The sequence below is a fragment of the Podarcis gaigeae genome (assembly GCF_964106915.1).
Source record: "Podarcis gaigeae genome assembly, chromosome: 3".
NCBI classification, from domain to species: Eukaryota; Metazoa; Chordata; class Lepidosauria; order Squamata; family Lacertidae; genus Podarcis; species Podarcis gaigeae.
In genome coordinates, this window is record NC_139680.1 from 93652382 (window position 1) to 93671370 (window position 18989).

Below are 18989 nucleotides of genomic sequence, written 5' to 3' on the forward strand. Positions count from 1 at the left end.
GCAGTTTGGCACTTGGGTCAGATTAAAACTATTTAAGGCAGTGTTCCCACTGTGGCTGTGTAGGCCCAACCAAACACAGTGGGACTTACTCCCAAGTAAACATATGTAGGATTGCACTACTGGTTACAGTTTAAACAAACTGAATGTTATTTACTTAAATTCAGAGTTAAAATGATGTGATTTTAATATGGATTATTTTAATAGCATACAACCATACAACTAATGATTTATTTACCTCATTGTGAACCCCCATATGCATAGCTTGTGTTCCCCTCAAACTCAAACCTTCCTGAAAGTATGAATCAAATCTCAATCTTGAAACCGAACACACGCTTGACTGTATCAATTTAAAGGCACTATTGTGATTTTTTAAAACACACCCTGGATTATTTAGGACTAAAGACTTGGGCATGTGATGCGCAAACCTAGCTGAGGCTGTATGTGCAGGGAAGCAGGTTTGGGCTATGTGGGGAAGTGTGAGCACAACTGTGCGGTACAAATGCCATTCCCCCATTTGAACCAGCTGCAAAACTTTTCTTTAAAAACAAACCTGAAATCTTCCCAGGCAAGCTAGATGCTTCTCCTTCCCCATCTAGCAGCTAAGTTGGCCACTTAAAGGTAAAGGGACCCCTGACCATTAGGTCCAGTCATGACCGACTCTGGGGTTGCGGTGCTCATCTCACTTTACTGACTGAGGGAGCCAGCATACAGCTTCCAGGTCATGTGGCTAGCATGACTAAGTTGCTTCTGGAGAACCAGAGCAGCGCATGGAAACGCCGTTTATCTTCCCGCCAGAGCGGTTCCTATTTATCTACTTGCACTTTTGGGTGTGCTTTTCAATTGCTAGGTTGGCAGCAGCTGGGACGGAGCAACGGGAGCTCACCCTGTCATGGCGATTTGAACCGCCGACCTTCTGATCATCAAGTCCTAGGCTCTGTGGCTTAACCCACACATCACAAAAAAAGACAAGAGATTTGCATGGACTTTGCATGCGTTAATTTATGTCGCGATGCAAATTTTGGAAATAATTTCTAATTTAAATAGACATACAATACATATTGCCAATGTGTAGAACCCTGCATTCAGCTGCTAACAGTTATTGGGCATCTTTATGGCCCCGAGTCTTCCTGTTTTTATCTTTAAGCCAAGCTTGGCCTAGACAAGAGCAACAGAGGACTCCTTCAAATAGAAGCCTATTCCAGCAGCCCTTCAAATACAGGGCTGTATGGGATTGCAAAACAGAATGCTTTTTCCTCCCAGGAGCTCAAGGCGGCACACATGCCTGTTATAACCCTGTGAGGAAGGCTAGGCTGAGAAAAGGCAACTAGCGCAATGTCTACAGCAGAGCCAAGATCCAAACCCCTGCGGCTGCTATATCAGAATGGGGGTGTAGCGTGTGACTTTCCTCTTTTCATTTTGACTGCGGCTGAACTGACTCCGATAACCCGTTATGGAATTAAACAGAACAGGAACTAATCAATCCCCCTAAGTGGAAGAAGTGAGGCTGCATGTGTAAGTGGCCTTTCCCCTGCATATTGCTGATGCATATACACAGTCTCATGCAGACCCCCAGCACCACCGCAGCGCTAATCCGAAGTGGCTGGATGTGCCCTTTGACAAACTATGGGTGACTACAACTTGATCAGGCCAATGAATGGCTTATTCAAGCAGATCAATGTTAAGTCCAGAAGTGCAGAAGTCTTTGCTTCTGTGTTGTCCCTGCCATCTGGGGAAAAAACAGAAAATTGCCTTCTGTTCCAGCACCCAAAGAGAGGTTTTAAACTTCAACATTTTGAAGCCTCCCATTTTCAAATGTATGACTAAGGGGGTGGGGGTGGGAGTTTGCCTTGCCTTTTGTTTGCTTTGTTTTTACTGTACCTTATTTTCTTCTTCTGAAACAGAATGAAATTGGAGTCAGGTAGCTTATATCGTCAGGATGAAAAACAACATACAAAGCTCATGTATAGCAAATATTACAAAACATGTATTTGTAGTGCAAGTTGGGGGGAAAAAACAAAAAAAAAAACAGGGGCTTCACTCATACTGGCCAGCTAGAGGGAAACACACAATTCCAAGTGATCAACAAGAGCCCCTAAGTTAAAACTCTTCAGAGTTGACAGTATTAACAGAGTACAAAAATATGGTGAAAATTTACACGTTACACATAAAGTACTTAATTTTTTAATAGTTTACAATAGAGATCTACAGATATGTTTCCAATTAAGCTGGCTTCTTACTACCCACCTATTGTAATACTATAGGTACGGTTACATATACAAAACAAAAAAAACAAAAGAAAATCCCGCGCACACACAAATAAAACAGACAAACAATCCCAAAGCAATAGCTATACAGCAACATATTAGGGTCTGAAGATTAGACCAGTACATGTTAAATATTTCACTGGTTTACTAAACTGACAGTTTAGTTCATTTACAGTCACCGGTGGTGGTGTGTTTGCATGTTTAAAAGAATCTTAATAGACTTGTCTTTGAGACTGAAACAAAAATGTCCTTTATTGTTAAGATTTTCAGTATAAAAACAAATGGTGCGAGGCTTTGCATAGGCTCTCGGCAAGAAAAACAACGGTGTATGTGGCTTTTTCTTTTTAAGGCAGACTTCCTGAAAAATAGCGAACTACTGTTTTAACTGAGCTAAACAAATCATGGTTTGCAGGATTTTTTTTAAAAAATCTCTTTTTTTGAGCTCAGGTTTCTAAGGAATGAAACCAGGTTTCTTGCAGTTTATTTGGTCTGCTCGTTTTTTGTTTGTTTTTTTGCTCCCTCGTTCCCCCCACCCCTCCCCAATGGTAATAACATGCTCCCTCATTTGATCATATAACACAAAAATAAATAATGCGCTGTTAATTCCTAAGAACTACAGGGAATGGGTAGAGCATCTATGGCATAACACGGAGGTCAAGTAAGCCACGGAACAGATACAGCAACTCCACTGAATGGGATATTTTTCCTGTTTTTTTCCTTTCACATAAGAACTCTATCAAATTCTTCCAGTGTTTATTTTTTTAAAAGGTTTTTTTTTCATTTTCTTTTCTTTCTTGTTAGTATTTTTTTTTGCTTTTTTTTAAAAAAAGAAAATTCCTTCTTGTCTATCTCACTAACCAAGTAGTTGAAATGTAGGATAAGGCCTTCACGGTTTTTGCTTCAGATGATGGTGTGTGGTTTTTTTGAAAACAAAACGCAAAACAATGAAACAAACTCTCAAACGATTTGGACTAGTACCGCTTTTTTTTCTCCTTTGTTTTTTTTTTTTAAATCACTGCTTGACCCTATGTGTTCTTTACATTTCTTCTTCTTCTTCTTATGTTTTGTTTTCTTCCTTTCTTTTCCAATGCACTTGCTGTGCTGCTCCGGAATATCCCTTAGCTGCATTTGCAAGACTTTACGATCATGTTAGAAAGTTGTTCGATTTTGGGTGTTTTTCCAATGTAATACAAGATGGTGAGGGGCTCCAAATCTTGGGATACACAGCATGGAGATGCAGAGGCTTCTGGGTTGATAGTGTTATACAAGCTGAGAACCTGGAAAGAGAGGAAAGAGAGATGAAGGCATTTCCTCCAGATGGTCAGCAACACATTTCATAGGTTCCATAGATTTCAGCTTTGTTTTACAAATGTGAAGAACTGGGACACTGGATCAGACCAAAGGCTTATCAGCCCAGGATCCTGTTTTCATAGTGGACCGTAATTAATCAATTCATTCATTCCTAGTAGACAACCAGTTGCTTCTGGGAGAACCACAGGCAAGACACGGGGCCAACCGCCCTCTCCCATAGCTGCCATCCATCAGCTTTTTATGCAAGAGTATACTAAAAGCAGGGACGCCGGTGGTGCTGTGGGTTAAACCACAGAGCTTAGGACTTGCTGATCACAAGGTCGGCGGTTTGAATCCCCGTGATGGGGTGAGCTCCCATTGCTCGGTCCCTGCTCCTGCCAACCTAGCAGTTCGAAAGCACGTCAAAGTGCAAGTAGATAAATAGGTGGCGGGAAGGTTAACTGTTTCTGTGCATTGCTCTGGTTCGTCATGCTGGCCACATGACCTGGAAGCTATACACCGACTCCCTTGGCCAATAAAGCGAGATGAGCGCCGCAACCCCAGAGTCGGCCTCGACTGGACCTAATAGTCAGGGGTCCCTTTGCCTTTATACCTTTACCTTTATACTAAAAGCAGCATATAGCCATTGTCACGCATAGCCACTGAGAGTTCTAACCCCCATTAACAGTGAATTCCACAATCATTTATACCCACTTTCAGTTTAGAAAGGGGCGCAGCTCAGGGACAGAGCATGCGCTCTGCAGAAGGTGCCAGGTTCCATCACCCAGAGGTAAGGATCTGGCCATAAAAGGTTCCCCACTCTGAGATAGATGGACCAATGGTCTGACTCTGGATGAGGCAGCGTCCTGTGAGGATTTTGATCTCTTGAAACCTGGGCTTATAGTGAATTTCAAATTCAAATTTTATTAAACGGTCACAGACCAGATTAACTCGTACAGCTAGTCAGCGAAGCATAACACCGGAAAAAACAAAGGACAGTTTCAATACAGATTAGGCCATAACAGCAATTTAGAATTAAACAGCATAAATAAAATTAAGTATTTGCCTTCGCCTGCATATTGACATTGGAAAGCTCTTGTTTCCTGCGCCTAATAGCGGCTACACAGAATTTGGCAACATTGATCGTAATTTCAGGAACCTTATCTTCTACCAAGGCTCTCATACGTTGGGGTTCTGGTTCATTTTTAAGCTTTTGTAGAACTGGGGCAATAAAGGTCAGGCGTGGATCTCTTACAGTGAATTAAGACTGTTTCCATTTAAAAAGGAGACTAGGATGGCACTGGAATAGGACGGAGAGAAAGGGTTGAGGTGGCACTGGGACAGAGCAGAGGAAAAATGGCAAGGGGGTTATAGGTTATAGGGTGTAGAATTGGCGGCAGAGGAATTACAAATGGCAGAGCGAGAGCCACCCTTCCCAACCTTTCCTTAGCTCCTCAAATAAGCAGGCGCTGCCCCAAATCTTTCAAGCTTTCTCTCTGCAACCAAGAGAAGCTGGCTTTTGTGTTAGTGATGAAAGCCAGGATTTTCAGGGTGCCAAAGTGTGTGCCAGACCCTAGATTCTGTGCTGGGTTTTCACAAGCCAGCACATGGAACACACCCAATCCTGATCACAGCTGCCCAGGAGAATTCCTTTCCCTAGAACAGGCCTCCGCAACATAGAAGTCCCATGTGTTGTGCAGGCCTGCCCTAGAATGACTTCCATGGGTGGAGTCAGTGCATTAGGGCCGTGTGGAAGATCAAAACCTGGCCTACAGAAGGGCCTAAACTGATTTTAGAACAGGATAGGCCCAGGAAACTGTTGCTGCTACTCCTCAGACATCTGCTTCAGCAGGGAGAAGGCACTGAGGTTGGAATGAAATCGCCCTGGCCCTGCTTGAACACTGACTGTTTTAGAGCATGGATGGGGAACCGGTGGCCCTCCAGATGTTGCCAGACTCTAATTCCCATAATCCCTAGCCACATGATGGGAGATGGAGGATATTCTGCCAGAGAGTGTGCTGTGCAACTGGACTTAAAATTACAAGGTGTTAAGGCAGACCTGTGTTTGAAATATGTTCAGTTGGTGTGCAGACTAGACATGTTGCACCAGTTATTTTTAAAAGACTTTGGCAGCGCCAAATTTCATTGTATTGGAAATGTATTGTGTCAATAATACACTAGTATAATGCACTAGCTGTCAGGGGGTTTTTGCAGGGGGAGGACAAAGAAAGACTTATTTTTATTATCAGACATCCTGCTTTTCTGCACCCACCCCCACCCAATATAGTATTAATATTCTATCAGGAAACAAATATAACCACCCCCGCCCCCTGCAAAGGAAGAGACTTACTCTACTATGCTGAGTATCTGAGCTCCATAAATAAGGACAAGCTCCTGCACAGAAATTTGCATGGTATCCTTTAGGTTCATGTATCCATTTCCATCCCAGATCTCTCTTGAAGTCAATATAAAATGGGCGCAGGCAGCAGTTGTCTTGCACGTTCCTGAAAATGCAATTGCAGACAAGCATATTATTACAGTCACAGCCACCAAAACTGGGCTGGGGAGCAAGAAGCTGAGCTCAATGCAACTCTAAACAGAGATTCTTTGTAAGCCCTATGCAGTGTTTCATCAAACTTGGGTGGCCATGTGCCATGGATGCTTTCGTCGAGATTCCTGCATTGCAGGGGGTTAGATCACATGACCCTTGGGATCCCTTCCAACTTTACAATACTATGATTCTCAAAACGGATGCTTTTTTTTTTTTTTTGAATTAGGGGTACACTTCTGGGCCAGTAATCAATCCAGCAAATAATTATTTACATAATTAATTCCATAAAGTCGCACCACAGCAGGCAGAGAGATGACTTTACTTCAGAAACTGAACTGCAGGAGAACAGAAACAGTGCTGGATGCGATGAACATGGGTTGGAATGGAAATCAATGCCTTCTTAAATCCCTACTCTTTCCATCAGGAGTGAATGGATGATTCAAACAAACACAATGCAGAAATGTGACAGCATTATTCGTCTCCAATGGAGGCTGATCAGTGGGAAGCAAGACTAGAACAGCAAATAATTCAGAGATACAGTGGGCAGCCTGCACTGCAGAGGGACTTAGAGGAGACTTTCATTTTTTTTATATTCACTTAAGTTTTAGGGGCACACCAGGAGGTTCTCTCTTGGCATACTGCAGCGCCTTCCTGTGCACTGTATTAAAAAAGAAAATCTCACAAACTCAGTGCGACTTTCTCCTAAGCAGGTGCACATAGGATGTGGGCTAGCTTAGCTTGCTTCCCATGAGACCAGAACTCAGGGAAAGACAGCTTATTTAACTTATGGTTAGTGACGACACATCAGGTTCAAACTGTTGTTTCAGATCCTGGGCTATTAGAGCAAACCAGCAGTAGAAGAGAGATAGAAATGTATATGCAAGCCCAAAGCTCATCACAGGTTGTTCCATATTGCCAGGAAATACTGTTTCCTGCTACAGTGGAACCTTGGTTTTCGAGCATCTCAGAAGCCGAACAATTTGGAAGCCGAACGCAGAAAACCTGGAAGTAATTGCTTCCATTTTCGAATGTGCTTCGGAAGTCGAACAGCTTCAGCTATGTGTTTTCCCATTTTTTCAATGGATTTTACTGACCGTCCTCGGTTTTCGAACGTTTCGGAAGTTGAATGGTCTTCCAGAACGGATTACATTCAAAAACTGAGGTTCCACTGTACATCTGTGCATGGGCTTCTTGTTTTCTGCGGGGGGGGGGGGGGTAGTGGGAAGTAAATGTGGTCCTTTCATTACAACTAAGGCCAGTAAGAGATAAAGGAATTTACTGGGAAGAAAATTCAAATTTTGTTACATTAAATCAGTTGTAACGCGACTATAAGAACCCAGGTGTTCAACTACTGCTCTTTGTTCATACCCAGCAAGAGGCATTTTTTAAAAAATAGAATCATGGAATTATGGGGCTGTATTTATATTCTATGAATGTTAACCTATTTCTACGCATGCAGGCAGAGACAACGCCTCAATCCATAATTACCTAAAACAATAGGCAGCATCTAGAGCACGCTTCCTCCGCCGACTGGACTGTTGCGACTCAACTCTGTAGGAGGGCAATAACATTAGCAGAAGATGTGGGGTCTTCCCACTGTTTTTTTTCCTACTGGGCTTTAAAGATTTCTCACCACTGGGATATGTGTAGTAGTCATCAATACCTTTAAAAAATACATTTTGGTAATAAATATTGTGCTGCTCTTCTGGAACAAATTATATAAACCAACTTTTTACAAGAAACTCGAACCACAGAAAAAAATCATCATAGGGCACTGGCATTGGGTGGGAGCATTTATCGCATGCTGATATGCATATGTAAATTTCATAAGAAGTTCTCATTATCTTGATTGCTGTGGCTCCTTCGAGACAACCTTCCAAACCTTTGTTTGGGGAGTTTTATAGCACCGCCTTCCTTCATCACACACCAACACTGTTTATTTTACTATAGTATGATGTCCGAGTTGTAGAAACTATGGTTAATGCTGAGCCCCAAACCATGTTTTGAAATGTGCTTGTAAACCATGCTTTATAGGTTAGCCCTAATCATGGTTCGGCATAGGATATCATGGCAAACTATGGTTAGAACAACCCAGAAATGGAAGTTGGAACTGGTGTACAACAGAAGATAGAGGCTGTGTGAATCCATGGCATGTTCCTAATCTGTCAAGTTGTGGTTTGGAGAAGTATCCAAACTGAACACATATTCTGCCCTCAATCAGATAAAATAAAATAAAATGCAATTTCAGCACATAGCAATGCCAGGAGATGAACTATATCATAAACTTCATCTGCATTCATGATTAGTCATTTAGTCAGTTGTAATACAATATATTAATTTTTTTCTTTCTTTTGCAGTTATTTCAGTACAACATGCATTTAGATATTTATTTAACTCAAATATTAACTCTACACTTCTGATACACTCTACTAATCTAAGCTAAAAATGCTGTGCAGTCCAATCCTAACCATGCTTACTTAGAATCAAGTCCCACTGAGCCCAATAGGACTTAAATCCTAATATGTATGCTTAGGACTGCAGTCTAAGGCTGAAAACAATAGTCTGACTCACTGATTTGTATGGGGTTAGATTGCACTAGAAGATAACAGGAAATAAATTTTGACAGCATACTGAAACCCACCCAGGTATCATCACTAAAGGAAAAACAACAACCCAGTCTCTGTACACAAGCACACACTCATCCTTCCAGATCCCATTACTGTATTTGAGATCCTGTAAACAAAAGCAGCAAACTCAGAGGTGAGGGCTTGAATTAAGATGGACAACGGAATGGGGACCCTTCATCTTGCTTTCTCAGGCAACTTAAATTATCACTGAGTTTGACTCCTCTCAATTTTGTTGTAATTTTTTGTTAAATCGATTTATGGGTTCCTTTATTGTTGCAAGATGGATTTTTAATTCCAATGTATTCCACCCTGAAACGCTCTTGTGGATTGCAGTTTTTTTTTTTAAAAAAAAACAACCTATCCACAAATGTTTCCTTTGTTCTCATTTGCTAGTACAGTGGTGCCCCGCTAGACGAATGCCTCGCAAGACGGAAAACCCGCTAGACGAAAGGGTTTTCCGTTTGGAGGTGCTTCGCAAAACGAATTTCCTACGGGCTTGCTTCGCAAGACGAAAATGTCTTGCGAGTTCCTGCGGGTTTTTTTTCCTCCCCCCCCCTTTTCCCCAAGCCGCTAAGCCGCTTATCAGCTGATCCACTAAGCCGCTTAACAGCTGATCCGCTAAGCCGCTTAACAGCTGATCCGCTAAGCCGCTAAACAGCTGATCCGCTAAGCTGCTTAACAGCTGATCCGCTAAGCTGCTAATCAGCTGATCTGCTAAGCCGCTAATCAGCTGATCCGCTAAGCCGCTTATCAGCTGATCCGCTAAGCCGCTAATAGCGCTAATCCGCTAATGGGCTTGCTTCACAAGACGAAAAAACCGCAAGACGAAGAGACTCGCGGAACGGATTCTTTTCGTCTTGCGAGGCACCCTGTACTCAATAACCACGACCCACTTGCTCCCACTTGATTCAGTTGACGAATCCACTTGGATTTGGGTGTGGAGCTGGTCAGGGATTTGCATCACACTTCTGGGGAATCCCAGTTATCATCCAAACAATATTTGGCTTCAATAAACTTTGGTGTTACCATGAGCATTCCCTCTTAGCTGCACTGGAGAAATCCTTTCTTTCAGGAAGGAGACCAAGATCACTCTTTCTACACACACACACACACACACACACACACAAACACACACACAATAAACACACAGAGCTCAATCTTTTCAATGAACTGGGTTTTTGTATTTTCCATGTACTGTAAAAACTCCTCTTATCACATAACAATTTTAATTTTTATGTTTTGTCATTACCTGCAAATCTTGCCTCTAGCTCTTCACTTTTATTTGGGATGATATAATTATTTGAAGGCACGAACGTGCAACATGGACAGTGTAAACTTATTTTAAATCCAAGATTCCTGTCTGCAAAACATAAGGGAAGGAAGGGGAAATTGCCTTTAGATCCAGTGCAGACCTGAAACCATTTGGATTTAGCATAGGCAGGCTCTAAATGATCAAAGGCTTAGGATATGGTCACCTCGGTGGTGGAGCCACTCGTGTACTGCATCAGTTACATCGAAAGATAGCCACTCGCCTTCAGCTCTGGTTTTAACTACCTTGCTATCAATGTAGCGCTGCATAGGTGATGTTAGATCTTTGGTTTTCAGAACCTGCAAACGAGAAAAGACAACATACATTCTGTTGGTTATGGGCTTTCAGGATTTCACTGAGAAGAAAAACTAGCTCAAACTAGTTCAAAACAAGATGGCAATGGTACAGAAAATAACTGCAGCACTCAACAGGCTACAAACAATCACATACAGTATAGATAGATATAAATACATTGAATGAAATTGGATTCCAACATTGAGCCTGCAAATTTTGATGTTGCAACCAGACCTGGTGGCATCCTGCTTTTCATCTGAGCTGCTGCGTATGTTCCTGTGTTGCAAATGAATATGGCAGGAAGGTTAGGGTTTTAAAGATCAGAGTAGCTTTAACTCATGGCTCCAAGATTCTTTGCTCATCCCAGAACTGTTTCCCTCCTGGCTCGATCTCTCTGTGCATTACAAAGAGGTAACAGAACTGAGATCCAGGCTTTCAAAGCCAGAAGTTACTACAAACCACAGCAAAGTGGGCTAGAATTTCATCATTGCCGGGACACTGGAGGAAAATAAAAGCACATTTCAAACCCAGACTACATCCTCTTTTACTTGTGTTGACCTGCTTTACGTATTTCTGATATAACCCAGAGTGTGTTAGTTTTTCAAAAAGCATATAAAATTCTCCACAATGTGACTCAATAAGATCTTGGAAAATAAAAACGCTAGTCTTGCTTTCACTGATTTATTTACTAGCAGAATGTCCATCATGACCTGCTTAGCTTTAACAGTGTACCAGCATCTCTGCCCAGATACCATTTTCCATTGCCCAGAGCCAGATTTAGTGGCAGGTGCCCAGGTGACTGCCAAGGTGCCAGGCTTGCATTGCACAGGGCTTGGGAAATGCCTTTCATGGGCTAGATACTCCCCTGTCCAGTGATCAGCTGAAGCAAATAGTACTAACAGTTTGAACCATGGTTCATTCATTTACATCCCATCTTTTTCTCCAAGGAACTCAAGGCATACATGGTTCCCCACCTTCTCATTTAATCCCTACAACAACCCTGTGAGGTAGGCTGGGCTGAGAGGAAGTGACTAGCCCAAGGTCACCAAGTGGGGATTTAGACCCTAGTCTCCCAAACCGTAGCTAACCATTACAGCACACTGATGGGAAAGAGACAAAGTGAGTCGGGGTCTCTGACTTTCATTTTTTAAAAATTAACCATACTTTCGTGTGCTGTCCAAACCCTAATTTTAACCGTGGTTTGTTAAAGCAGGCTAATTTCAAACCACAGTTTGTCGGAATCAGGCAAAATGAAATCTAAAAAGGAAACAAGACCTTCCCCCCCACTGCCTCATGATTGCATTGGAAGAGGAGGTGGGGAACAGAACACACCAACCCAAGGCCCACAGCTGCTCACTCTTGTCAAGATAAACCATGGTTTGTTGTGATATCCCAACTTGCCCAGTGCTTTTGCTTGTAAAACTGGCAATCCTGACCTGCGCTGCCAGTGTCACATTGACATGTTTTAACTTGCAGGGAAAAGTGCAACATCCATGCATGCAAATTTCCCGTCTTATGTGGCAAGGGAAGTATAATGAGCTACAACTGCAATACTGTACGATGCAATACTAAAATAAGATACAGTGGTACCTCGGGTTACAGACACTTCAGGTTACGGACGCCGCTAAGCCAGAAATAGTACCTCGGGTTAAGAACTTTGCTTCAGGATGAGAACAGAAATCGTGCAGCAGTGGCATGGCAGCAGCAGGAGGTCCCATTAGCTAAAGTGGTGCTTCAGGTTAAGAACAGTTTCAGGTTAAGCACAGACCTCCAGAACAAATTAAGTTCTTAACTCGAGGTACCACTGTACTTTAAAGCTGAATAAAGGAAGGGCGACAAACTGGTGCTGTACCAAGTACCTATGTGGGCAAAGCTGGGTTAGATCAGTTCCATCTAGATCTCAGTAATACATGCCAAGTCACCTCCTTCATCTACAATCAAAAGGTGGAGGAGTAAGACTTCATTGTTAACCAATAGAATACTAGCAGGCCAGAAGGCACAGCAGCCATTCCACAAGGTACCTGCCTAATGGGATGGCCTGTAGGCCTCTGAGTCTCCCCACATAGTGTCTCCACCTTAGTGCCCCATCCCCCTACCCACAACCACCATTATGGGTACCACCACCCCTCCCTCTGTCTCACACCCAAAGTACAAAATGATGACCTCATGCAAACCTCCAAAACCTATACTGTAGAAGAAGAAGAGGAAGAGGAAGAGGAAGAAGAAGAGGAGGAGGAGGAGGAGGAGGAGTTTGGGCTTGATATTCCGCCTTTCACTCCCCTTAAGGAGTCTCAAAAGTGGCTAACCATCTCCTTTCACTTCCTCCCCCACAACAAACACTCTGTGAGGTGAGTGAGGCTGAGAGACTTCAGAGAAGTGTGACTAGCCCAAGGTGATGCTTACTTGGTTATATAAGCGACTATTTGTGAGCAGTGTATGATGAGAATACAGAGTTCAGCTGTACATTCCTTAAGGTCACTAAGGTGAGCAAAAATCCCCAGGTATGCGCTTCTGAACCCAGCGTCATCGATAAAGACATGAATGCAACTTTCAACTACAAGTTGACTTCTAAGTTACATCGGTCACACCATAAACACATAAACAGATTTTATACGCACAGGGGTGGGGAAAACATGTTCAAAGCAAAATTGGCAAGTTTAACTTGCTAGTACCTTCATCTACCATCTTAATTGCTAAAGGCTGGCCCATGCCACAGCTGGGTTGCAGTGGTTGGAGCACTGGACTATGATGGGAGCAGATCCCGGTTCCGCTGCCCACTCAGCCCTGAAGCCCATTGGATAACCTTGGGCCAGTCTCTATCTCTCAGCCTAACCTGCCTCAGAGGGTTAGAATCATGGAAGTGTGGAGTTGGAAGGAACCATCTAGTGCAACCCCCCGCAATGCAGGAATCCTTTGTCCAACGTGGGACATGAACCATGAGCCTGAGATCAAGAGTCTCATGCTCTACCACCCAAACTATCCCAGCTGTTGTGAAGATAAAGCGGGGGTGGGAGAGAACCATTTATGTTTCATGAAAGGAGGGGAGAAACTTGAGGTTTCAGCTCTGGTGTCAACTAATCCTATGTGTTTGCTTCTCTCTTCTGGGAAAGTGACTCAGGTTGTCCATCACTTACTGCAAAGCCACTCCAGCACATTTTGCACGGACGTCATTCAACAGGGGTTCAAGCAGGCCTTTTTAGGCAACCAGGCCTACCTGCCAAACCCTCCAGGTCCTGCTCTTCTGTCGGCCAGCCTTGCGTAATGGTGTGCGATTGCAAAGGGGAATGGCATTGCAGCCACGGAAGCCAACAGGGGTCTTTCCCTTGGCTTCAACGAGGTTTGGATCTGGCAATAATTGAGAGCAGAATGTGGTCCTTATAAACTATTGTACGAGGTGCAGAGTTCTTGCCAAAATACAAAAGGTACATATGACTTGCCAAATGTTTTAAAGCCTATAGTTCTGTGATCCGCTTCCTGAGAAATTGCCAAGCACGTTCATCATGCAAGTTTGCAAATAAAGAGTACATGCTGCAGACACAGACCAAACCCAATTACGGCTTGGGTGGGTGTAGCAGCCACATTAGTTCACACAGTCACAACAGGGTTGCTTCCATCCTCTGCACCCATGTTGAACAATACTAAAAACCAGACATGTTTTTAAAAATTGAGTGTTACTAGCCCTCATGACTGTGAGAAATGGTTTTCAATGTGTGCAGAGATCTGTTGACAAACTACAATGGGCTGGTGGGTTTCCTGTCCCCATCCACAGCTCATTTCTTTCTTTGGGTGCCCCATCTTTTCACTGCCAGCTCTTAATGCTGGCTGTTATGAATAATACACTTCAGGGCCTGCTATCTGCAAAGGTAACACTGCATATACAGAACTGTTCTGTGTCAGTCTTTTTCCTGGAGCGGACAGTCTGATCAAAGAGCCACATTTGCCAACAATATCCCATTTTCATTGCCTGCTACAACACTACACTGTCTAATTTTAGCCTATTTTGGAAATGATAACTCTCGATATTGCCAAAGAGTGTGTTTAAGGGGCAGGTATATGGAAAGTGTGGAGAGCAATAAAGAATAAGGAGGGGTTGCAACTGCAAGGCTGTATCCTTACACATGACAACTACCTGTGTGGCAGAAAATGTAGGCAGTGGTACTTCAACAACCATAGCACATCAGTAACACAATCATATGGGCTGCTCATATGTTACCAAGCCAAGTTCAAGGTCCAATCTTGGGTCCAGGACATCATAAGGCCTGTTTGGTGCCTTATATCCCTGCCTGATCACTGAGATATTCAGGGGAGTCTCTCATGGGTCAGACACACAGCTCGCATCCACCAGAAACTGTGTATTCAGATTTGTGGGCCTAATTCTCTGGATTTCTCTCCCGGCTATGATCACACAGGTCCAGAAGTCAGAGCTTTCCAAACTTTTCAAGTTGGTGACACTTTCTGGACAGGCATCATTTTGAGACACAGTAATTCAGTTTTGCATCATTTCATGACACAGTAATTCAGTTTTACTAGCAAACTGGAAGTGAAACGAACCCTTTCCAGCCCCAGGAGGAGTGCGGGGAGCATTTGTGCGACATACCTACACACTGCAGCTGACATACTAACGTGTCGCGCAACACGCAATTTGAAAAGCTCTACCGTAGGTGCTAGTTCCTGGGGGCGGAGGCACTTTGGGCCCCACATTGTTCAGAGGGCTTTTGGTTCTACCCTCTGCCTCCATGCATGATATCAGGGCCCCCTCAGTAATCCCAAGAAGCTGGTGCCTCTAGACAGGTCCCCTTCCTTTTGAACACCAGGTGTCTGATGAAGACTTTTAAAGATTTCAACAGGCATTTTAAGTAAGCTTTTCTGGTTTAACAGTACATTTTAACAAATTTTATCATTTGCATCTCTTTGTATCTTCATTGTACACTGCTTAGAAACAGTAGAATCTCGACTTACCACCACTCCTACTTACGAACAAATCGACTTGTGACCGCAGCAAACCCAGAAGTAAATATTGGGTTTGCCGTGATTCACGTACATGCAGAAGCGGCTTCTGCCATCTGCACATGCTCAGAAGCGGCTGCCACTGTCTGCACACACGCAGAACGGCGCTTCTACCAGCAACCCGGATTGACTCACGAACGGACCTCCGGAACAGATTCTGTATTGAGTAGAGGTTCCACTGTACTGTATAAATTTGCTGAAACTGATAATTAATCAAATAAATACCACATGACATCAGTGTTCTTCCATGTGGACTAGGTTATTTCTCACTAACCTCCATAATCTGGTACCAAAACAACAAGTGGAGATCCATGCAAAACATTTTCCTTAATCATGTCGCAGGATAATCTCATGGTAATGGAATGAGTTATCGATTGTGGGAATACATTGCAAAGAAGTCACTAACCATCTGGCTTTGGAGTAGGCAATATTATGCCCTCCAGATGTTGTTGCTGGACCTCAACTCCCATCATCCTTTGCCTGCATGGCCCATGGTCAGGGATGATGGGAGATGTAGTTCAGTAACATCTGGAGGCCACCACATTGGTTGGCTGCTACCTCTGATCTAGCTAGCGGAGCAAAATAATGTCTACAAAGCTGGGAAGGCTTCCCAACAACTCGCCCTTGTTTCTGTCTTCTTCACTTTACAGTTCAGCACAAAGCAGTCTCAGTACCGTCAAGCAAAAAACAGACAAACAAAGCTTCACCCCAGGAAAATGCCGAAATGCTCGGTGCAATTTCCTGAAGTTGAGGGAGATGTCGAGATTGTCAGGAACGAAGATGTCATGCAAAGCAAAACAAATAAATCTCGGCAAAAAAAAAGGCATGAGCATTTAGCTGTAGCTCGCCTGAGGCGTGGTAGGTTTTATTAAAACATCAAGCCATAGAAGGCAAAGCCACTAAACTAGAGCAAGCCCTCTTTTTGTTTTGTTTTTAGGGATGCTGATTGACACACTTCTTCCAATATCTGGAGGTCACCATTCAGTGCCATCGCATCCCAACATGAGAATTAATAAATAAACTAGGGTGATAATTTGATGCTAGATTTTATGCCCAATATAAAGCCTGGTGTGGAATGGCTCTTGCACAATCCTGTCTTGGCTTTCCTCTAAGTCACATACATTTGCTGCAGGAAGACTGAATGAAGCCAAGAGACAGAGCTTAGTCATCAGCATTTTGGTGACAAACAAGTGAGGCTACACAAGAGGAATCCTGTGGACAGTTGCAAAGTCTCACAGCTGTATTAACACCAATATCTTAAGGAGCAATAGTAGCAAACACTTAAGACGATCAATGGGTGCAACCAGCAATCTTGATTTCTAGACAGATGTCAATAAACAAGGCCCCTGTATAGCATGTCTAATTTCAGCTGGTAACTTATTCCAGAGGGCTTATTCTTCAGCAGCCTGTGTCATCTCTGCCTCTTGGCTGCCCTCCTCTCCAGCCCGCACTTCTGCCTCTGATTCTGGATTGACCTCTGCCACAGCCTCTTCCTGCTCACTAAACCCTGTTACTTCTTCAGATTCTGACCACTCATCGTCGACCCATCACCGATCCCCTGGCTCTGAGCCTTCTTCTTTGTGGGTTCCCCAGCTGGTGCCCCCCACCAGCGGGTGGCGCAGTGGTCTAAACCACTGAGCCTCTTGGGCTTGCTGATCGGAAAGTTGGCGGTTCGAATCCCCACCACGGGGTGAGCTCCCATTGCTCTGTCCCAGCTCCTACCAACCTAGCAGTTCAAAAGCACACCAGTGCAAATAGGTAAACAGGTATCACTGCGGCAGGAGGGTAAATGGCATTTCTGTGCGCTCTGGTTTCCGTCATGGCGTCCTGCTGTGGTTTAGTCATGCTGTCTGTGGACAAATGCCAGCTCCCTCAGCCTGAAAGCCGAGATCAGTGCCACAACCCCATAGTTGCCTTTGACTGGACTTAACCGTCCAGGGGTCTTTTAGCTTTACCTTTTACCTCTCACCACTCCTCTGCATCCAGCCAGTCCATTCCTTGCTGGTGCAGGGGAGAATTCAAAAAAATATGGCCCCCACCCACTCCCAGCATAGAGTGGTACAGTCCATTCTACAACACCCACCCACCAAACTATTCCACCTTATTCTGCTCTTTCTGGAGCCCATCACGCAATCATGCTCCTCCTGAGCGGTCTCTTCCCGTCTTTATTTGAGCAGGATCTGAAGGAATCTGGTGATCCGAAACCCACACCAGTGTAACTGAGAGCAGAAAAATGCCTTAAACCTTTTGCCTCCTCAAGTCCTTCCTTGTAATATAATGTCCCCCCTGGGGTCCGAGCTGCCGCTGGAAGCCCAGTGCAACTCAATGCGTCCCCCTCTCCTCCTCCTTCCCTGTATCATCGCATTCCTCCCTCCCAGAAGCCTATCAGGTACCTAAGCAGGCTAAAGCCTCAGATAACAGTAGTAATAAAACCCAGAATTTCAGCTCCATTCCTCATGATGCTTTATGATGTGTTACCAAAACATGGCACTGTTTCCATAGGAAGTCATTTGAACACGTTATTGTTTTATAGTCTGTAGCTAATAAACTGCCATAAAAACAATCTCGCTGCAACCACTCCAAACAACGGATAGAATTTGTGCCCCGCTCTGCTTCCTCCCTCCACCCCACAGCTTGTCCTACTCTGCCAGGGGTACCCTTTCAGGATGCCTATTCATAAAAAGAAAAAAAGGAAAAATGGGAGCAGAGGTTTATTTCTAAATACAGAAGCACCGTAATAAAATAAAGATGTGGTGAAGGCTACCAAAGGGGCCGCCAAGTCGACGGGTTCAAAGACATTCCCACAACATTCAAATTTTTATCTGATCAAATTCCAATAAATCCCGCATTTGGCATCAATCTTTCAAAACATAGCAAGAGACACTGGTGGATGCTTGAGCTTGTTTGTTTAATCATTTTATTTCCCTCCCCCTTCCCCCTTTTAAAGGACTTTTATCCATCTTATATTACCTAAAGTCTTGGTCTTTTGTTAGAACTTATGTTGAGTACAGTCTCTTATGTTGTTGTATAGTCGTTGTGTCCGGCTCTTTGTGACCCCATGGACCAGAGCATGCCAGGCACTCCTGTCTTCCACTGCCTCCCGCAGTTTGGTCATACTCATGCTGGTAGCTTCGAGAACACTGTCCAACCATCTCGTCCTCTGTGGTCCCCTTCTCCTTGTGCAATCAATCTTTCCCAACATCAGGGTCTTTTCCAAGGAGTCTTCTCTTCTCACGAGGTGGCCAAAGTATTGGAGCCTCAGCTTCAGAATCTGTCCTTCCAGTGAGCACTCAGGGCTGATTTCGTTCAGAATGGATGCATTTGATCTTCTTGCAGTCCATGGGACTCTCAAGAGTCTCCTCCAGCACCATAATTCAAAAGCATCAATTCTTTGGCGATCAGCCTTCTTTGTGGTCCAGCTCTCACTTCCATACATCACTACTGCGAAAACCATAGCTTTAACTATACGGTAAACTCCCGTTAATGGGAAGAGACAAACACAGGAAGGCTCTTTAATACATTTCGGTTTCCACTGGACAGCTTACTATTATGAGGGACAGGGGAATTCTGTGCACCCTGCCTGGATGGAGCAAGCTTGTTTTCTCCTGCTCCGGAGGGTAGGACCCGAACCAATGGCTTCACATTAT

The 18989-nt window shown here is 43.8% G+C and overlaps 1 protein-coding gene across 1 annotated transcript in view; it reads right to left on the reverse strand.

Moving 5' to 3' along the window:
* Positions 1-2165: 2165 nt before the first annotated feature.
* Positions 2166-18989, reverse strand: part of TGFB2 (transforming growth factor beta 2) — an 80326-nt gene continuing 63502 nt past the window's right edge. Inside the window, exons 3-7 of the mRNA XM_083733639.1 lie at positions 10208-10340; positions 9982-10092; positions 7594-7768; positions 5905-6058; positions 2166-3541 (exon numbers count right to left, since the gene is read on the reverse strand). Of these exons, the coding sequence (XP_083589765.1) occupies positions 3383-3541; positions 5905-6058; positions 7594-7768; positions 9982-10092; positions 10208-10340 (732 nt within the window). The 3' untranslated portion in view covers positions 2166-3382. The remainder of the gene's footprint in view (positions 3542-5904; positions 6059-7593; positions 7769-9981; positions 10093-10207; positions 10341-18989) is intronic.